General features: G+C 38.8%; 1 protein-coding gene across 8 annotated transcripts in view; it reads right to left on the bottom strand.

Moving 5' to 3' along the window:
- prkcz (protein kinase C, zeta) overlaps nucleotides 1–21,364 on the bottom strand; it is a 394,504-nt gene that overhangs the window by 233,547 nt on the left and 139,593 nt on the right. Inside the window, exon 1 of one of the 8 annotated variants that reach the window (XM_048561466.2) lies at nucleotides 13,047–13,269. The exons of 4 other annotated variants lie outside the window; for them this stretch is intronic. Coding sequence is in view for 2 of the 4 variants with exons in the window: in XM_059655618.1 (XP_059511601.1) it covers nucleotides 12,494–12,530 (37 nt within the window). In the remaining 2 variants the exon portion in view is untranslated. Of the gene's footprint in view, nucleotides 1–12,493; nucleotides 12,546–12,694; nucleotides 12,803–13,046; nucleotides 13,270–21,364 lie in introns of those variants that run through there. 3 more of the 8 variants (XM_048561470.2, XM_048561465.2, XM_059655618.1) reach the window with 3 other exon arrangements.

Below are 21,364 nucleotides of genomic sequence, written 5' to 3'. Positions count from 1 at the left end.
ATGGGCTTTAATCATGAAATCCCATCTGATACAAAAAAAGCAAGCAATGTGCTTTTGTTCCATTTCTGCCATTTGGGTTGTTCCACGTCCAAAGTGTGAATAGATATACTATTGTACTCTCTCTCATTACCAACATCCCGTGTCAGCTTGTACACGAATCAGAGTTCTCAACTGTAAACCAATTCTTCCTACTTTAGTTTTATTTCTATATTCAGTGCTAGCTTCCCCTTTTTTTGTCACTTACTGTTCAGTGTCATAATGAAACTATTGTCTGGGCGCAATACATTCCACGTTCAGTTTTATCATGTTTTCTTAAAGATCCAAAGTTGAATCCAGTTTTACCTTGGCTATCATCACCATCGAAACCTCCAACTCTTTCTAATTAATTATCCATTTCTAAAAAACATACTTTTGCTCTCACTAAATCTGTCCAATAATTTTAATGGAGAAGAGAATGCTGATTGTTTGGCAAATGGGCTTTGTCTTTTAGCAAAAGCCATATATCCCTCAAGGCGATGCACTGACCAATTGGGCTAAACCTGCCTGGCTTTAAATTTAAATAAAGCACGACAGTTAGCAGTCAGTCATGTGGCGCATTCTCTTCGATAAAGACTCAACTAATTAGAGTTATGTGATGTCTTGAAACTTCACTTGGCCAAGGTTCACTGCAGTTATGCATATCTCAATTATCTGGAATATTTAGTCAACTGACACACTCCAGGTTGTCTAGATGCCAGTTTTAAAAAACAAAAGTTTCCTGTATAAAGATCTGTAATTCATTTATGCAACCAAGTTGAAGTTGGCAAATTTATATTATTAGTTATAGTTTGATTAATTTCAACAATGCCATACATGTAATGTTATCAGTCCTGACATGATCTGCTGGACCAAATTATACATGCAAATTCACAAAACGAACACAAAAGTGGGCCAATGTTTGCAAGTACTTTTTTAAACATCTGAACTTTTTATTTTATGGGATTAACACTTGAGGATTTGAGATATAATCTACATACATGAATTATACAGGTAATGTGATACATTGAGTAGACAGTGATTGGATGCCAACTTTGAGCAAGTTCATCACCTTAGCTTGATTACTGATGGCATGGATTAATACTAACCTACTTCAAGCAACTTTACACAGTAAATGCGGATTTGGATGCTATCTGGATTTCATCAGATTATAAACCTTTATTATTAGGTTAAAACAAATTTACAACAAGCCAAACAATAGAATTTAATTAAGGAGTCCTAAATTAATTTAAAATGTATGACAGCATTTCAATAAAGAAGAGGGTATCAACACACAATCACTAGGGATAGTCACACCTTGATCAAAATTCAATTCAAGGCAATTAATGGGTGAAATACAATGCAAAATTAAACTTAGAAAAAAATTTCAAACTGGTGTGAAAAATATGAATAATAATAAAACCAATCCACACAAAAATCTGACTTAAGGTGATACTGTAATGCATGCCCACAAACATGATTTAACAGTACTAAGTGGGAAGGCCTGTATCTAAAATTTTATTAGGCCAGTATAGCCTCATATCCAGTTAATTGTAAATTAGACTAAAAGTCAGGAACTTCATCTTCATTTGACAAATCCATGGTTAAAATCTTCATTCGAATCAAGTGGAAAATATCTGTATAAAATTGTTATATCCTGTTCTACTGCTTTGGGGAATGGCAGCTGAGTAAAGAACACCTTTTTTAACTCTATGATATGCATTAGTAATATCAATTCAATGTGAAATAAATAGTTTAAACTTAAACCAAAACAATGATTTTAAGAGAGTGTTTGAACATACAGACTTTTGCTGGTCAGGTAAGTGCAAATTTTAAAAGCAGATTTAAGGATAGTCAGGCACCATTAAATATATCTTGTTTACTCAACAGTGAAGATTTAAACCAATTATTAGCATATGATTGCCTGTACGGTATCCTAAGACACTGACAGACAGCGACACTGAATATGACTTAAAAGGGATCTCCGGGATAAGACAACACAAACTTCAGTTTATTTGAACAAATAGATTGGCTGGCAGCAGGCATCCTTTTCTTTATTCTTTCACAGGATGTGAACAGTCACTGGCAAGGTTACCATATAATGCCTAATGCTATCACTTGCCTTAAAGCAGATATCCTACGAGGCTATTTCAGTGGGCACTAGACAGTGAAGCACACAGCTGGGGGTATTCAAGTAGGTCAGACCAAGGAAGGACAGCAGAATTCCTTCCCAAAAGAACATTACATAGATGGGTTTTTACAAAAAATTGCATCATCGTTATCATTGATTTTAATTAGCTGTTAATTCAAGATTTATTATTTGAATTTAAAAATGCCACCTGCTTCAGTGGTGGAATTTGAACACATCTCTGCCACGACCCCCGGATTCCACAACATAAAAATACCACAATACCGCCTTAACTTGCCTGAAACAGAATTTTAAGTTTTAAAGCTAATTTTTTAGACAATCATGAAAATGTAGAAGTGCAAGTCAACAACATTTGGGCAAAGCAGGAATTAGCTAAAATCCCAGCCAAAACAGAACCTAATAAATTAGGTTGTTTTTCCTGAATTAAAAGATAAATATTCATTTTCAAGATATACCTGCTTGTCAAACTTCATCTGTCAGCGAAACAAAACTCAGTGAACACAAGTCCACATGGAATGGCAGCGATTACAGAGACGATGAATACACAAATTTCGATTTCCATCGCGTACTTCATGGGCTGAACGGTCTGTTTCTATGTAACACTTATTTCATGATTATATTCTGGAACATTATTCTCCAGAGGAGATGAACATATAGGTTCAAGATGTGCTACAAGGAAGATTAATTTATAATTTTAACAAATGGTTCCTTAAGCTTCAGGAAGGGAGATCTCTTCTGGAGTGAGACACAGCCTGATTAAATATATAGCTCTCAGAATTTGGAAGCAGTGTTGGAATTTGGTGCAGAGGGACGAGCTGTTTCAAGCTTGTTTCTTTTTCGGCTCATAGTTTCTAAGGTCTTTTTGTTGAACTGAAAAAATTGAAGCCCAGGATCAACTACCTACCACGAGAGTGGCATCACAGGTGAACCCTAAGTTCATAGCTTGGTAATAGCCACTAGTTTTATTATCTAGTATATGTTGCTTTCACATCGAAGGTAAATAGGGGAAATATTTACAGATTATAAACTTAACAAGCAGGAGGAAATTTTAAAAGGTCAAATTAAGATCTAAACAAATAAGAGAGAGATGCAGGGCCAGACAATGTGATGTATTTGCATGATGCGGAAGCTGGTGGGCCCTATCATTGTCCACTGTGACCACATGTCACAAATGTTCGTTGCTTGAAGATCTCCAGCTCAGAGCTGATAAGCTGGAGTCCAAGTTTCAAACACTGACATCAGGGAGGGGTAAGAGTTATCCAGGTGCTCTTTCAGGAGGCAGTCATGCCCCTTAGATTAACAACTCGAATTGAGTCTGAACAGGGCATGACTACGAATGAAGTACACAGAGGGATCCAGGAAGTAGTGCTGAAAGAGCCTCAGCCCTTGAGAATGTCTAACCATTTGAGATTCTTGCTACCCGTGGGTGAGAGCAGGAGCAGTAGGGATGACGAGTAAACTGACCATAGAACTGTTTTAAAAAGGAGTCATTCAATCGTGGGGGGAAAAGGAGAAATGTCATAAATCGGAGGCAGTACTGTCAGGCACCTCAGTTCTCCGTGGCTGGATCAGGAATCCCAAAGGCTCGACTGCCTGCCTGGTATCCGTATTCAGGATATCTTATCTGGGCTGCAGAGGAACTTGAAGTGGGAGGGGAAAGATCCAGTTGTTCGGAACCATGTAAATACCAAAAGAGGAAAGTGTTTCTGTTGAGGGATGAGGAGGAGGTGTTTGTGTTGGACAAGGTCAATAATCACATAACACAAGGATATCGTCTGCCAGTCAACCAATCCTCTATCCAGGCTAATGTTTTGCCCCTAACACCATGGGCTCTTATCTTACAAAGCAGATTCCTGCACCAACCCAGCCTTGAGTACTGATCAATACCCTCTTCCACACAGACCACCCACTCAGTGGCAGGGGAAAAGCAATTTTCAAAAGTGGATGTTGCAGGCTTCCCTTCAGATGGGAGTGGGGGGGGTTTGTGGAAGGGGAGATTCAGGAAGGAGTCTCAACTTTGCTGATGAAAGTGCCACATTGTAGACTTTTTCACTACAAGTAATTTCCTTTGGCATCATGCCAGTTCTGGTTTTGTCCCAGAGAGCCATGGGTTGAATATTAAATGAATTGCCAGGATTCCAGCATTATTTGAATGATCTTTTGATTACTGGATTCTCTGAAGTGGAGTGTTTGAAAAAAATTTAGGAAGAACCCTGATAAGATTGCAGAAGTATGGCCTACAAGTAAAAGAAAGAAATTAGAGATTTAATTTAAGGAAGATTCTATAGCGAGTACTTTGTCAGGTAATTGATGGCAAGGGACTTAACACAAGACACCCAATAAGACGGAAGCTATCACGAAGATCCCTAAACCAGAGAATGTGTCTCAACTGAGATCATTCTTGGGATTTATAAATTACTATGGCAAGCTTGCATCAGATCTGGCAACTGTGCTAAAACCCTACATTGATTGCTAGGACAAAGGGCAGCCATGGAAATAGACCCAGGAACGTAAAGTGGCTTACCAGGTGACGCAAGCCTTAAAAAGGTCATAGGTATTAACATAATTCAACCTGAAGTTGCCAAAAGTTAGCATGTGAGGCCTTGCCTTATGGGGTCGGTGCTGTACTGTTGGACATCTTAGCAAATGGAGAGCAAAGGCCCACTGTGTCCACTTCAAAGTCACAAAGATGATGGAGGGGAAATATGCTCAAGTTGAAGAAGAAGGATTGAGCTTCATGTCCCATATTAAGAAGTTCACACATTTTCTCTAAGGCGAGTACTTCGTGCTACAGACTGGCCAGAAACTCCGAACTCCATTTTTGGCCTGTATACGAGGATACTGTCAAAAGTGGCAACATGCCTCCAGAGGTGGGCAGCTGACATACACGAGATCAAATACTGACAAGCGGAAAAGCTCAGCAATGCAAATGCCTTGTCAAGGCTGCCACTAACAGTGAATAAAGTTGTTCGCAACTGAAACCCGAATTATATACTTTTCACAGGAAGACAAAATGTCAGTGTCAGCAATCAGGTGCAGAACATTGTTCAGCTTTGAGGAGAGTGGTGGACTTAGTCCAGAGGAGGACCAGTTATAAAATCTGCCCGGAATTACACGCTTACCTGTCCGGAAACAGGAGCTGGCCATATCCGATGAGTGTTTAATGTGGGGAATGGGAATTGTTATTCCTCCCCTGTTGACAGTGAAGGTATTGCAACTAGTACAACAAGGGCACCCTGGCTTGGTGGGAATGAGGGAGCCAGGAGCTTTTTTTGGTGGCCAATTATGGACTTCTAGATTGAGGAGAAAGCCTGATTGTACAAATCCTGCACGTTAGTAAGAAACATACCACAATTATCACGCCTTCACCCACACGACTGGCCAACACCAAGGCAGCAAATTCACATCAATTTCGTGGGATCAATAGAAGGACAGAGGCTCATATTGGTCATTGACCCCCATTCCAAGTGGCCCAAAGTAGCGGTTGTAAAGTTGGTATTGGCAGAAGCAACTATAGACTGACTAGATAAAATATTTGCCAGGTTTGGAAGCCCCAGACAAGTTGAAAATGACAAGGGTCAACAGGTTGTGGTGCAAGCGTTTGAGGGATACCTGGAAAATCAAGGGGTCACATATGTGAGATTGACTCTATATCACTATGATAAATGGCCAGGCAGTGAGATTTGTTCAAAATTTGAAGCAGGCCTTAAAGGCATCAAACAGGGGTTGCTAGGATAGTGAATCAACAAGCTTCTCAATATATATAGGAACAAGCCACACGTGATGACCTCGTGTTCCGCAGCATCTTAAATGTTCAACTGCCAACTGAGAACCATGTCGGACTTACTGCAGTCAGAATAGATTGAAGCGGTGGTAGAGCAAAATTAAGAAGGACTAGATGGCCTGAAGGATGGTAACCTGAGGACTGAGGGTATTCCAAAGAGGAGGGATTGTATTGGCCTGGCATCAGATATCTGGTGAAAATGAATCCCAGAAGTAATGGTGGCTCAAATAGGACCGCTGTCATATACAGCACAGGCAGAGGAGGTCCCTCAGAACACTGAGGTGTTTCAGATGCTACCAGTGGTCTCAACTGAGTCATGTACTTGAGCCAGGGTTGGACATACCCTGAAAGGAGACAACAGCAGCGTCACAGGTCAACTATAGTCAAAGAGGGATATACTTGGGAGAAACAGGAGCTTAGTGCAGCCTGGGCGACTATACTAGAAGTTCCTGAGACAAGCAGATGGTCTTCGAGGGATCCTCAACTTACCCGGAGACTGATCATGTCAACGTAAACTACACAGAGTCATTTTCTTTTTCCTTTTTTGAGTACTTTCTCCATGGTGTATATATGTCAGCACAATATTCGCATAGTAGTCATAATTGTTTTGTTTGTTTATTAATGGGAGTTTTAGAATAAAGGCGGAAGGGTATTAGGTATATAGTTCAGGGTGCTGCCCCTTTAAGAGAGCCGGTCAGATGACATGCAAGGACAGAGCTTGGATCCAATCTAAAACCAGTTATTGAGGCATGAACATTGTCAATATTTTAAAAAAATGTTCCTGTTCAAATTTACTAATTGGCTACCTGGTACATAATTCCTGGGTCCAAAGGAAACGCCAATGCAACAAGCCTCCACTTTTCAGTTTGCAGCTTGGTAGTTATGTCACTCATAAGCGTTGATCCCATCTTGCTTTGGATGATGGTGTTTAAAAAGGTACAACTCCTACTGTCCCCTGTACTGAAGGCAAATACCTAGAATGGGCAGGTTTCCTTACAAGACAAGGTTGGGTTAGCTAGACTTTTATTTGCTACTGTGCAGAAAAGGAAGAGGGAACAACTGAGGGACAGTGACAGGCAGATGTAGGAAACTGGTTTCTTGTCGGGAAATCCTGAACTAGGTGGGGCTCTATAAAAGTTAACCAATGCCCATCTCAGAAAACTGAAAATAGTGCTTTCCCATTTAGTGATGACAGTTTGAAACACTCTCCCTCAAAAAGCTAGTGGCAGCAGAGTTTCCAAAGATTTTTAAGACAGATATAGACAGATTCTGGATAAGCATGGTGGTGAAAGCTTTTTGGAAAAGGCAAGTATTTTGAGTAATCAGATGAACCATGACCTTACTGAATGTAGAAGACGACTTGAGGGGCCAGGTTGCCTACTCCTAGATCATACGTCACAAGTGCTCAATGAATTCAGATACAGAACCCTTATTCTGTCTTTTTGCCAGACTGTAATTGCTAGCCTCTGCTGCTGGTGCATTTCTAGCCTTGTATCTGCTTATTGCCACACTTACATCATAAATTCCTTTATGCTACATTGTTGTTGCGTCCTGTCTTCTCTATTGAATTTATAATGTATTCCCGAACTTCAGCACTTGCCTTCACTATTTAGATTACAGCTCTCTGATGTCTTAGTTACATGACTACAAGAACAGTGGTCTCAAGATTGGTTCAGATGAAAAACAGTTCTAAAGATCTAGCTCTCATTTGTCCCAGTTCTGCAGACCATAATCTATCAAGTGAAACCCATTTCTCCCAGATCACTCTTCAATGCTACACATTTAACTTAATCTAATTTACCCTAAACAAATTTGCTTGTGGCTCAAGGCTCTCAAGAGTCTGGTTTATATTTTAGCCCTCAGGATGTGCTTACTTTAAGCAGAACCTACTTCTGGGTTCTACTTTTGTCATTTGTGAACCACATCTACTGGACATTCCCCGTCACATTCCAAATTGCTCTCCAGTTCAGAGTGGATGTCCTGAACCCCAGCATCGCCCAGGCAGCAAAAACAAAAGACTCTCACTCTCAGCTGAAGACAAGAGTTTCAAATCACTTGACACTCCTAATAAATCAGTGCACTTGACTGATTTTCTGTACCATCTGGCGTGGTCAGCCTGCTCATTCAAGCTGCAGCAACCACGTACAAATTTTCTAAGGACCTTGAACTGTCAGACATGCACAAATGAATGCACTTCCCCTTGACCACTGACCAAATCCAAAGGCATTATCCCAAGAGGTACTACTGCCTCCTGGAATACAGGGCCCAAGAAATTTTTCTTACCCGTGATCCATTTCAATGGACTGGGCCTGCAGCAGGTATGGAGGAAGAAACATACCTGACTATGTCCTTGCCAATCTACCTGTTATAGATTGGCATGAGAGTATCAGTGGGAGTGACCATTGCACACAGTCATTGTGGAGACCATGTACCACCTTCATTTTGATAACGTCTTCCATCATGTTGTGTGGCATTCACTGTGCTTAATGAGACAGATTTTGATCAGATCCAGCAATTTAAAAGTAGATGGGGTTATGGGTCATTAGCAACACAACTTGTTGTAATTTGCAGCCTTCTGACTTGGCATATCCCCCACTCAAATCATGACCACCTAGTCAGAAGATCAACCCTAGTACAATAAAGAAGGCAGGACAGTATGTCAGGAACAGCACCAGGCACCTAAAATTGAATGCCAACTTGGTGAAGCAAAATGTTGAATACTTGTATGCCAAGGAGTAGCAAAAATATGCAACAAACATGACTAAGCAATTCTACAACCAAAAGGAACAGATTGAGGATCCTCAGAGCAAAAGACAAAATGGGAACAGAATGTTGCAGATGTAAAATTGATGTAAACGATAGGTGCAAAAACGAGAAAAATGGGCCCGTGCTGCTGAGAACACTGTACAATCAGTAATACACCAGGGAAACAGGGCTGGGTGCGGCAGTGCTAGGGGGAAGAGAACAGCAGGGTTAAGATAAATTCAAGACATAGATCATGCTTTGACACTGTGGAACTCCATATCTAGTCCAAGTGGCCATTTTCAGGAACATTCCAACTTGAAAGTTACTTTCAAATTTGTTTCAACGATTAAGACAACCACTTGCCGATTAAAGGAGGATGACTGGATTGGACCCAAACTCATCCATTTCCTAAGCATAAAACAGTGACAAAAACACATTGATGTTTACCAGCTCAACATGTCTGTGGCACTGGTGTTTGCTTATGGTGTCCGAGTATGTTTTCGCGGAACCCATAAACTTAGTAAACTGCGCAGCCGAGTTCACTTTTTAAAGATAACACCTATGCTCAAATAGATGGTGTTGACATTGGATCCATTCTTGGACTAGCTCTAATATCTTGATTGGTTACCATGAGAAGTCTGACTTTGAAGGGATGGCTACTAACCTCTTACTTCTTCCATGTATCTGAAATGCAAAAAAGCTGTTTATGATATTTGAAACTCACAGTTGTGTCAAATAAATTCTTTACTACCTTAATAAACTCCAAACTGCACAAAAATCTACGACTGAAGTGGAGCAAATCTTCGATGTCTTCATTCAGAAATTTGGCAGCGGGTTCTCTACTGCTTTTTACCACAAGCCTACATTCACTGGTTAATATATAGGTTGGGATTCCTGCAGTCCCACATACTACAAGATCAACTTTGAAAACAAAGCCTGAGTGAGTCATCTGCTCACCGCTGATGCTAAGATAGGTCTATCAAAACTATCCTGCAAAAATCAACACTATCGTGATCAAATATAACTCACCATATATTGTGCAAAATCATGAAAGGGTCTATGGCTGGGGAAGGGTCTAGGCCCGAAACGCCAGCTTTTGTGCTCCGATGAAGGGTCTAGGCCCGAAACATCAGCTTTTGTGCTCCTGAGATGCTGCTTGGCCTGCTGTGTTCATCCAGCCTCACATTTTATTATCAAGGGTCTATGGCTGCCATTTTGACCCTGAATGGTATATGCAGCTTACGTCAGATAATTTTGAAAAAGGATGGTGTCTCTAAAATTTGACTAACAGGTGAAGCTAGCAACTGTGCACTGAAATGCAGTTGCAGCACAGATGATATTTGCGACTAACAGAATGTTGCAATTGAGGCAAAACAAAAACACCACTCTTGACAACACAAATAACTAACGTGGCCTGAGAGTTTCAGCAATGGTATAACAATAATCATGCAGATGATGTTTCCTCAAATTCTTTTTAAATCTTCTGTGACAGCTTCTGAAGTCCACGTGTGGAAGAAACGTCCAAAACCAAAATCAGTATCAGCATGCCAATTGGTGTACATGTATCCACAGATTGGCCGTATGGCCACCCAGCTTAAAGATAATGTTGCACTTAGGCCACTTGCTTCATTGAACGACAGATCATACCCAATGATCTATCCCTGTGACTGTCAGCAATGCTGGTTGTATGCAACCAGCCAATTCTTGAAAACTCCATACACAGCACTCAGTACTAGGTGTGATCCTGTTATTGGGGAACATTGGCTAAACAATCCAGACGGTGCCAAGAATTAGACCAGAAATCAATGGGAGGTCATCGATTGAGCTTCAGCGCATTTTATTTGCATTTGCTGATGCTGCATATATTCATATATAGGATCCTGTTTTGCCCAGGCAAAAGGAGTTTGTGCATACATTGAACGTTTTCTGTTGAGAAAGGGTTACAGTGACTGCAATTCCTCTGGCAGCATACATACCAATTCACAACTTTCTGCCTGATCTGAGGTTAGTCAGCTAAGGCATACACAGCTAACTATTCCTTTCAAAGTATGGTTTCTTTCATCCAGGCTTATGGGACTGGCCAAAACCAAAGGAATTTTGGGAAATGATAGCTAGCAGAGTTAGTGTCAGTATTACAATCAACTGTGCAGAGGTTCAGCAAGAACATTGGTAGTATGCTCCAAAGGAACAAGAGAATAATGACAAACCATAAGTAACAGCATGATTCACTTTGACCACAATTCTTGTAGCATTACCACAGCTGGAGAGAGAAATCCAGGGATAATCTGTTACACATTGCCATAGAAATATGAAATTATAATGACACTTTACATCAAAATACTGAGAAACAAAAATTTTTAAAAGTAATTCATATGACTTATTTAAAGCTCTCTCAAATAGTCAGATGCAAGTCAATGAAAAGAACTTCAAAAATGTAGTTCAATTCACACATATAATAAATACACACAAGGCCTTGCTGGGAGAGTAAACTAAAGGAAACAAATCCTAGCTATGCCAAACTACAGCAATGCATTCAAATAAAAAAAAATTCTTGTTACAGCAACTATTCCAAGTAAATGAAAGGTTGCAACTATTTGTTCTTGCATGTGCAATTTTTCCAAGTGATTGAACTTGCTCCCACTTACTCAGTCAAAAGACTTTTAGCATCAGTAAAGGGTAGGCATTTTTAACAAACTTGCCAACACTGAAAACAAACACATCAGACCTTTCTCTTCAAAAGGAGCAAGCAAAATAACCTATGTAGTTTCCCTTCATAACTGAAACCTGACACATAGGGAACATCCTGGCAAATCTCCTTTACACAGTCTACACAACAATCCCATTTTTCCAATAGCGTGGCAACCATAACTTTGAAGATCATGTTTTTTTAAAAGGAAACATCACTACGGGGAACAAACGCGTTCTTGTTTCAATATTTTAAAAATCTATATTACATCTCTTTCTGATTGTACTTTCACCAATGACTACAGTTAATTTTGACAGTCTCTTCACGCTAGTTTGTCGCTGGATAAGATTTTCAACTCCAGTCAACTTTCATTTTAATGTATACAAGGTAAAGGCAGATTACATATCTGGTCATGTGCAGTTGTGTGTGTACATTTTATATCAGGCCAGTATTGAAGAAGCATCAGAGAGACAGTGGCATCGTGTTAACAACTCGTAATTCAGAGACGCATGGAATTGCTCTGGGGAAATGCATAAATCCAAAAGGCAAGACAGGAAGATTTGAATTCAATTAATAAACCTTTGGTATAATGTCATGGTGACAATCAAAATATCCCTGACCATCACAAAATAGCATCTGATTCACGGACATCCTTTAGAGAAGAAAATCATTACCTGGTTTGGCCTACATTTGATTCTGAATCCATTCTCTTAACAAGAGCAATTCTCAACAAACAGTGGCCTTGTCAGTGACACCCACACCACATAAAAAAGAAAAGAACTGAAAGCTGAAGTAAATTCTAGCATCCTTAGAAATTGTTTGTCTCCCACACAAAATCCAGTTACCAAAGATACACGTGCATTATGCATATCAGCATCACCCATTACACAGTAAATGTCTTATGCCCCTCATTTTTCTCTAGGCACAACTCTCAAATTCAAGCAGAGCTACCAGCTCTTTGAACAAAAGAAAATATTGTCAATGTTGATTTTTAACTAAAACATATCAAATAAACTAATGTCTGAATCACATCTATACAAATCTGTTCCTGTTAATCGTCTAATCTCCTAGACTTTAAAATATATAATTTAAGAGTTTTGGTTGATAGAAGTACCATTATCTTCTGAACGATCATAACAAAAGGAAGCCATTTCTGAAATAAATAGGCCACTGAAGACACAGCCTTGCTACTATAATTAAAAATGACCAAAATTCAATGACAAACACGAGAGCAACAATCATGATGGCCGTTAAGGTGACCTAAGCATACAAAAGCTTTCATCATTTACCTTGCAATAAGAAAGATTACACATACCCTCTGTCTTTTTGGGATGCATTTCACTTCAAAATCATTGGTAGTTGTAATCAATGTTAATTTTTGAATGCCTAAGATCTGCTTTAATATCTATTTTCTTTTGTAAGCCAAAGCTTCCAGTGTCAATATTTTACATTCACAAGCAGTATAATAGGTAAAGAGATAAAATTAAATACAACACAGATGCTGTCTGGCTAAGTATCAAATCAGGTCCCAACGACTGCAAACAGCACTCCATTTTTTTCCTTGCGCTGTACTGCTAGTATATTACATGTTACTAAATCCTGTTACTGACACAAAAAGGAAATAAAAATCAAATCTGTGCAGAAAGATAGCTAGCTATAGAACCCACCAGGATCCCTGCAGCTCTTCAGCACATCATCCTATTTGCAGTATGATGCAGATCGTCTGAAAATACCATTCTCTCTCTTCTTGTTATCACTGCTACTGAATGCTGATAGACACCAAGGACAAAAGGAGGAACCGGCATGAACATTAAGAACAAATATTTAATAGAATACTAGCTTTCCTATCATCTGGCTTCATGTAACCAGGCACTGGGTGTTGCTCTCCCCTGAGAGTCTCTGGGCAATTTGAGTCAGAAGGAAAACCTGGCATGGAGGACGAAGGAAAATGGCAAAAAAAAATTACTTTAGCATTAGCAATTTTTTTTAAATAGCAGAAACACTTCATTTCATCCCCACAATTTTCCAAGCATGGAGTTCTCGCAGTTACATTTTTCATGTTAACAGCAAAATGTGTGAAAAGCTGGATTAATCTCTCCAAGCATCAGATTCCACCACATCAATACATACCTCATGGAACAGAGTATGGATGCAAGTGGAATATTCTAATCCACCCAAAATTATTTGTTAAGCTTTAAGATAACTACTGTACATCATTCACAGCCACATACCAAGACATAACATGTTTCAAATCTGTTCCTGTAAGATGAGGGATTTTCAACACAAGAAACAAAAGTCAATAATCCTTTGCAATTATGAAATCTTGGTTCCAGTCTCATAATTCAATACAAAATTCAAATGTAAACCTCAAGAGAAAAAAGCTACCTCGCTATCACGTTTTGATACATCTATTGAATCCAATTTTGGATAATTTGGTTTGTTAAAGAAAGGACTGTGGTGCCACATAAATATGAAATATTTACTTAAGAATAATTAAAAGGTAATGTTTGGCTAAAGGACTAAGTGTTTGCTCAAAACACTTCCAAGAGATAACACTTTCCGTTTGCTTCAACAGCAAGTGACAGGCTTCAAAACCAAATAAACTAACCCCTGCAAACCAAATCTGATTTAACAAAAACTAACATTTTATTCTTAAAAATCATGGTAATAAATTCCATTTGAAAAAGAAAACTGACACAATGTCTCAAGTTTTCGACCAAATTATTGAAAAATATTTGTTAAATCGTTTGTAAACCAGGCCTCCTAAAAGCCATCAATGTATCAACAATTTTAGGTATTTTTCTTTTCAATGATTGCATTAATATGGTTTCCAGTAAAAGCATTTTTTAAAAAAAAAATCAGACTAAAATCTTCCCAGGATCTTACAGTAAATAAGAAACCAGGGGCCTAAGCATGTATATTAATCAAACAGCCAGTCTCCCAAGACTCGACTGGGGCAATGAAAACTCTTCTGCTGTCTGTTGCTTTGCTGTTAGTGATACTGCCACATACTTGTCTTGTGGATGTTAAATCACTCACCGAAGGTGATGTGTATGCATCTCTCATGGCCACAAGTAACAGAAAATAGACAAAATTATTACCTGCTAAAAATCAGTGGATACAGAATCTTACATAGCACATCTTCTGCAAGGCTCACCAAGTGATAAGAGCATTATCCAACATCCTCCTAAACTGCATCTGATAACACTTGGACAGATGCTGGACAATTTACTAAGGAAAACAAGATTCAAAAATAATGCATCCACAGTGTCCAAAGAAACATGCTACGTATTAAGCACCACACACAATATGATACAATCATACTGTCACAACTGACCTCAAATCATTGAAATCAAGGGTTGACTGAGTTGGCTTGATTCAGAAACGCTTGTTCCATTCAAGTTAAAAATTGATTCACCTGCTCAGTTCACTGATACACTGTTCACACAACATATATGTTAATTGTGATTTGAATTAGTAAAGTTAGCATTTTTTAAAATGACGACCAGGGAAGAAAACAGATCTGAAAGATCTGAGCATGTGATTTTCTTTAACACTTAAATTACTGAATTCTTAAAACACATGCAGCATTAAAAAAATTGCCTTTTGTTCAGACTAGAACTACTGATTTTCATAAAGGCTCTCTAATAAAGAAAGTATTTATTTAAATACTGCTCCACACTATTGTCACAAATGAAAGACAGTTGAAAACATAAGTTAGAGGAAACAGTATAAAATAGTTAAGCTGAATAAGGGGATAATAACTATTAAATTCTGCCCTAAGGAAAGTTCACATGACCTAGAACAAAAACCTAAGGAATCAAGAGTCTCAAAGACTATTAAACTGTTGCCGATTGTCGGAAAAACCCATCTGTTTCACTAATGTCCTTTAGGGAAGCATATTGCTGGCTTTACCTGGTCTGTCTGACAAATGACTCTTGACCCACAACAACTGGTTGACTCTTAACTGCCCTGTGTTATGGATGGACAATAAATGTTGGCTTGGACAGTGACACTCACATTCCATCAAAGAAAACTGCCATGTTTTCTGCCATTAAAACAAAAAAATACAGTGCACATCATTTTGTGGACACAGGCACATGGTAAAATAAACAATAATACCTGTTGCTGTGAGAAGTAAAGGAAGAGATTATTTTTTGCATTAACCAAACAAAATGCTGCGACAAAGCAAGAATTAATGTTTCGAGTCCAATGACTGAACTGGCTGGGTTTCACCAGCATTTTCAGTTTTTAGATCTTCAGCATCCACAGTTCTGTTTTATAAAAGGCGGGAGGAACAGGTTCACTGTTTAAGACTTGTGGAGATTTACAGGCCAAGGATCAGCAGAGTACTCACTGTGATAAGAATTCAGTTCGGGGATATTCAGAAAATTGTTTGGAATGAATATCAAAATGATCCTGGAAGACTGACCCAGTTTGGCAGGGAGAAGGCCCCGGAAAACAGAGAACTGAAAAGTCAGAATGAGGTGTAGCTTAATCCTGAAGGCTACCTGTTCGCTGGGCAGAGCATGGTATAAATTGAAAATGTCAAAATATCTCAGTTATGTTCATTAATGGGGAATTAACTTTGCTTTAATTTGGTGTGTTTTGTTGTCGGTTATCTGGGATTGTAACACTATTCTTGACAGTCCCTTGTCACATATCTTGAATGATTCCCTAATTGAGAACTGTGTAAAGGTAGCTTCTAGTACATTCATATTTAATGTAGAAGTAAATCTTAAAGTGTTTTGTAAATTTCTAATAAGAGGCATGTTCCCTTCTAACTTTCAACAAATCAGCATATCATCCATGAATCTAAACATCAATTTCCTCGACTAATGCACAGTGGCAGGAATGCATACAGTGTGAAAGACACTCGGCAGCAAGTGACCAAAATACTTCTGACAGCAGCTTCCAAATCGGTGTTACCCAAAGAACATGAGCAGCAGATACATGGGAGCACCTCCACGTGCATGTTGATATCCAAGTTTCACACAGCCAGAACTTAGAACTACAAATGCCATTCCATCAGGGTCCCTGGATCAAACACCTAGAACTCAAACTTCACAGCGCTGTGAACATACTGACACAACATGTACGGCAGCAGTTCAAGTAAGTGGCTCACCACTTTCTAAAGGGCTTTTAGAGATGGGGAAACAAGTGTTGGCCTTCCCAGCAATGCTGAAATCCCAACAAAGATTTTAAAAAGTTGGGCTCTGTACTATAGTAAGCATAACCAAAACCAAATCGAAGTATGAATCCATTATGAGATTGCTGATATTTTTGGTTTGGAATTAACAGCTGCAGTTGATAATTCAACAGTGATCAGCAGATATTGTATGTTTGGAATGAGCCTTGGAAAATAATGCATGCTAGTTACTGTTTTAAGGACACTAGACTTTTTGGCATTGAGATGTTGCTATGCTCAGGGACTGGCAGCTGTTTAGATATTGAATTGGTCAACCATGGGACGATCAAAGCATGTTCAAAAAGAGAAAAGTAAAGAGTGAACTGGCTCAGGTTGGGTTTTTGGGAGAAGACAATTTTGTTGTGGAGGCCTTGGGACTGGAACTATTCTCTGGTTTTGCACTCTCTACTTATCCTCCAAATATCAACTTGCTGGACCTTCCAAGATCAGAATTTGAGTCTGTAGGAAATAAGTAAAAATCTCCACAGGTTTGCAACAACCAGCGACTTCAGAATTCAAGTTTTACAGTCCTATGGGCTGTAATACACCATTTCGTTCAATAGTATCATGAAAGCCTGGTATTCAATATTTAAACAGTCATTTAAGTTGCAAATTACAATTCTTTTACTTTTTCATTTTTTTTTAATTGTGTGTCTGTCCATTGGTGTGTAAGTGGTGGTTCATAATTAAAAATTTGGCTTAGATCATAGATATTAATCAGGTTGCCTTGGTGTTTATCTGTCTTCTGCTGAAGCTATATTATTAATAATAAATTGTCAATTTTTGGTTAAGTCATAAACTTGATGTCTAAGATTTGTTACTTGTTATATCTGCTTAGGAACAGATGAGCAATTTTAAGGGTCATTGGATGTTTTCAGTTCACTGTGTTGCAAATCCAGTGCCAGTGAGGCTGATTTAGTTTGGCTTAATAACCCTGTGTCCAAACAAAAGACTTTTCATACTCAGGGACTCAAAAACCTTATTGTTTAAAATATTAAATAGCCACAGGAAATGGCTAAAAGGCTGCCCCTTTGGGTTCCAGTACGGTGAAATGTAACACTGGAGACACAAATCACTATATTCAGATATAAAATCATTGTGAAGATTTATAGACCAGTGGAAAAATGAAGATACTCTGGAAATGTACTCTCTGATTAGTGTTACCAGAGCACCCTCAAGCATTTATGTAACTCAGTTTCTGAAAGTGGTCATCAAGGGCTTCATTAAGGACATCTTGAAATGTGACCCTGTTGACTAATCCTCACTTCCAAGATTCTCAAATTATACTTAATCGCTCCACAACAAAAAGACTTCCTACTAGCCACAACTACCACTTTGGTTTTCTTCTGAAATGTCAAAAGTTTCAAATTTGATTCACAACTTCAAATGATATGGTCTTGCTAATTCTGAAAAGAACGTACACAAGCAATTTTTCTTGCATCAATTTAAGGACATTACAATGTCATATTATTACAGTGCATTTATCATGGATTGCACTATAAAACTATCAAACTATGAACAAAATGTTTGAACAACAGGGCATCCAGCAAAAAAAAAAAACCCTTGTTGGTTCCAATATGCGTTGTCGTAGGTTGCTGTTATGGTTTCATACTCCAAATCCCTCACAATCAGCTGGATTTTGAATCGGTGTTAAACAATTTATTTTTCTAGGAGTTAACCCTAGCTTGAAAATAATATCAGAAAATTTGAGCTGAGATTCTTGATGTCAGCCACATAATCATAAGGAAGTTACTAAGTGGACTTAAGGAAATCTAGGAAATCAGTGAATAGTAGAGAGTTTTTGATTTAAAAACACAAATCGAATTTTTTCCCCAATTTTTAGCTTATAATTCTGTATTAGCCGCCATCCACCAAGCCAATCATATGGACTTTTATGAGCCATTCCACTCAAAAATAAAACATTTGTTAGTTTTATTTTTTTAAGAGAATGCACTGACACTTTGTCTCCCGCATAATTGCGCCAATGGGGCTTTAATCTCTCGGGTGCCGATCCCAAATCTTTACCTGCTCAAGTAGACCAAATGGAGGCCAAGTGCAAAGTGGAAGCAGCATGCAAAAATCCACATAAGCCCACTTATTGCCTTTTTCAAACATCTGCTGCCTCAGCTGCAGAATGGTATGCAAATCCAGTATTGGGCTATTTAATCACCTTAAGATGTACAACACTGGAATTGAAGAAAGTAACTAACGATCCTGCGGGACTGTCTGAGGAGGACAGTGGCCATTATTCAAAAAAGCTCACTATCAAAAAGGATGAAATATATTCAATTCTGATTCTGTATTTTGACAATTTTCAATCAGTTTAAGCAACAGTCACTGAATTGCAATCATGAGCATAATTTTCTTTCCAAATGAAATCAACTACATTGACCAAAGCCATGGTCAGTTAATTCAGCTCCAGCACTGAATCGGAGACTTCATGATATGCATGTCAGCATGTGGAAGCCTGCTGAGCCATCATCACAGGATCTACAAGGGTGCATTTATAAGACACTTTCAATGTACACTAGTTCAGTTTGAATATTACAGTCTCATAAACAAACAGCATAGAAACAAGTCTTTCAACCCAATGATTCATGTAGTTTATCCCTCATCACACTTTCAGTTCTTCTTCCTACTCCTTTTCCTCTCATATACTCACATAGCTTAGATAGTTTACAATGAAAAATATTTAGTGCAACCACTTCGTAACATGTGGAATTCCTAATGTTAGAAGTTGGGTAGAGTAATTTGTGAAGTGGAACACAGGAAGCTAAAATATGTGGTTCCTTTAAGAGGCTTGCGCTTCGTCTGTACGTATAAATTGAAAAAAAAATTTGGTCTGCCACTAGCAGCTGAAGTTTCACTTTTTGACACTGTCTGTACTGGCAACAAGTGTATCAAAAGTGCCTTACAGGTGGCAGGCAAAACAGCAGTCGAGTTTGAATATGCCAACTAGTTTAAACAAAGCACCTAAAACAGAAAGCCAATTGAATTTAAATCTGGATGGCATTGAAAGCCTGAAACCAATCACATTATGAGAAACTGATTATGTCATTGCTGGTATATAAGGGCATTTGGAAAAAGCAGGGAGAGCCAACTGCCCCCTACTAGAGTCAATATCAGATTGCGGAGAAAGCCTACCTAATTAATCTGAGGTACCATGGTGTTTTAGCTCAAAGTCCTCACTAAAGAAATTATTGAGATATTCCCTGACAGGAGAATTAAATGGAAGAAAGGCATGTTTGAAGAGACTGGAGATGACAGAAGATTCCAGAAGACAATCTCTCCAAGTTCTCACAGACTAAGTTATAATTTAATGCTTCTTATTCATTGGGTTTATGTTAGTGGGACTTGTCTTTATTTAAACAGCATTCCAGTTGAATGCAGACCAATTAGGGAGTAGTCAGTCATATAGGAGGGAATTGTTGGTTTGTTAGTAATTTTGTTCGTTGTTGGATTGAATAAATAGGTTGTTTCTTGTCACTTGCGAAGTGGAGATCAGAGATTTTCTTTTAACCACTCATTTGGTAGATTGAGGGGAAAGACAAGCTTCCCTCTTCCCGTTTCAGGGGTAATTATTAAAGGCGAAACCCTACTCCCATCATTAACAGATAGGGGCTTGTGTTTTAGTTTAAATTATCAGAGGGGTTTGGTCATGCCCTGTTTTAACATATTCTCTAACCACGATGAAAAAAAGAAGTTTCTCTTTCATTTGCACATGGACATATAAATACCTGTATGTACTTGTAGCCCAGTTCTAAATTCTTTCCCAAGCGTAAACATTCCCTCCTCATCAGCTTCCTTTGGCTTCTTCCTGTTTTACTCAAGGCTGCCTTACGCTAGTTAATCATGTCTCTCTATTTTCTTCTATGTGTCATCTATTTAGGTCTCTTTAGAGCACACCGTTTCCATCTGGTCTCATGCTTTCCTCTCCTCCTTCCTGGTAGGCCCATATCCATGATTCACCTCACCATATTTTTCCAGTCTTTACATTAAGAAATCAAATGCCACAGGTGACTCAATGGTGGAAAAAAAAATTAAGTGTGCAAAATCAAGCCTTCAATTGGGGCTTTTGTGTAGTGGTAGTACCCATATCTGAGCCAGGTGCCCAGATTGAAGTCCTACCTGCTCCAGAGATGTCATAATATCCTTGGACAGGGTGACTATACATGTCTAAAGGCTTGGGTTAGGGCTTTAGTGGTACAGTGGTACTGTCCCTACCTTTGAACTAGGCCTGGGTTCAAGTTCCATCTGCAATACTCTTTGATGCTCTCACGCTCATCCCTCTGTACTGGTTCCTCAAATTGTCCTTGCTTATTACTCCAAACATCTATCTTAGCTTCTGCGTCTCACTAGCTAGCAGTTCTGTTCCTCCCTTGTTATTGCTGAAGTCTACGCAATATATAATGAGACCAGTCTCGCAGCATCTTGCGGATTATTCCTCTGTTTCAGTGACAGTGACATTCTCCAAATGTCCTACATCACTGCATTCGCCTGAATTAGCGCAACCTTAGCAAATCCATTGCTCAATTTCACCTGTCATACCTGATCTGATGTACTTGGAATTACCCACTTTTTCCAAGCCTTCAACCATAACCTTGAGACTTGCACCCTCATCATCATCATCTCTCTGCTCAAACTGAAGTTCCCGAATTGGGTGTTAGACCTGCTGATTCTCAATCTCACTTTTCAGTGTTTTTCTCCAGATATTCAGCTATGTTCTCATTATAGCTCAATATTATTTCTAAATACCATCGACAATAGAACATGGCATCGTTGTTACTGTTAGAACAT

Source organism: Stegostoma tigrinum, chromosome 28 (genome assembly GCF_030684315.1).
Source record: "Stegostoma tigrinum isolate sSteTig4 chromosome 28, sSteTig4.hap1, whole genome shotgun sequence".
In the NCBI taxonomy this organism is placed as follows: Eukaryota; Metazoa; Chordata; class Chondrichthyes; order Orectolobiformes; family Stegostomatidae; genus Stegostoma; species Stegostoma tigrinum.
The sequence above is the reverse complement of the archived record's forward strand: the minus strand, read 5'-3'. Positions and strand labels throughout refer to the sequence as shown.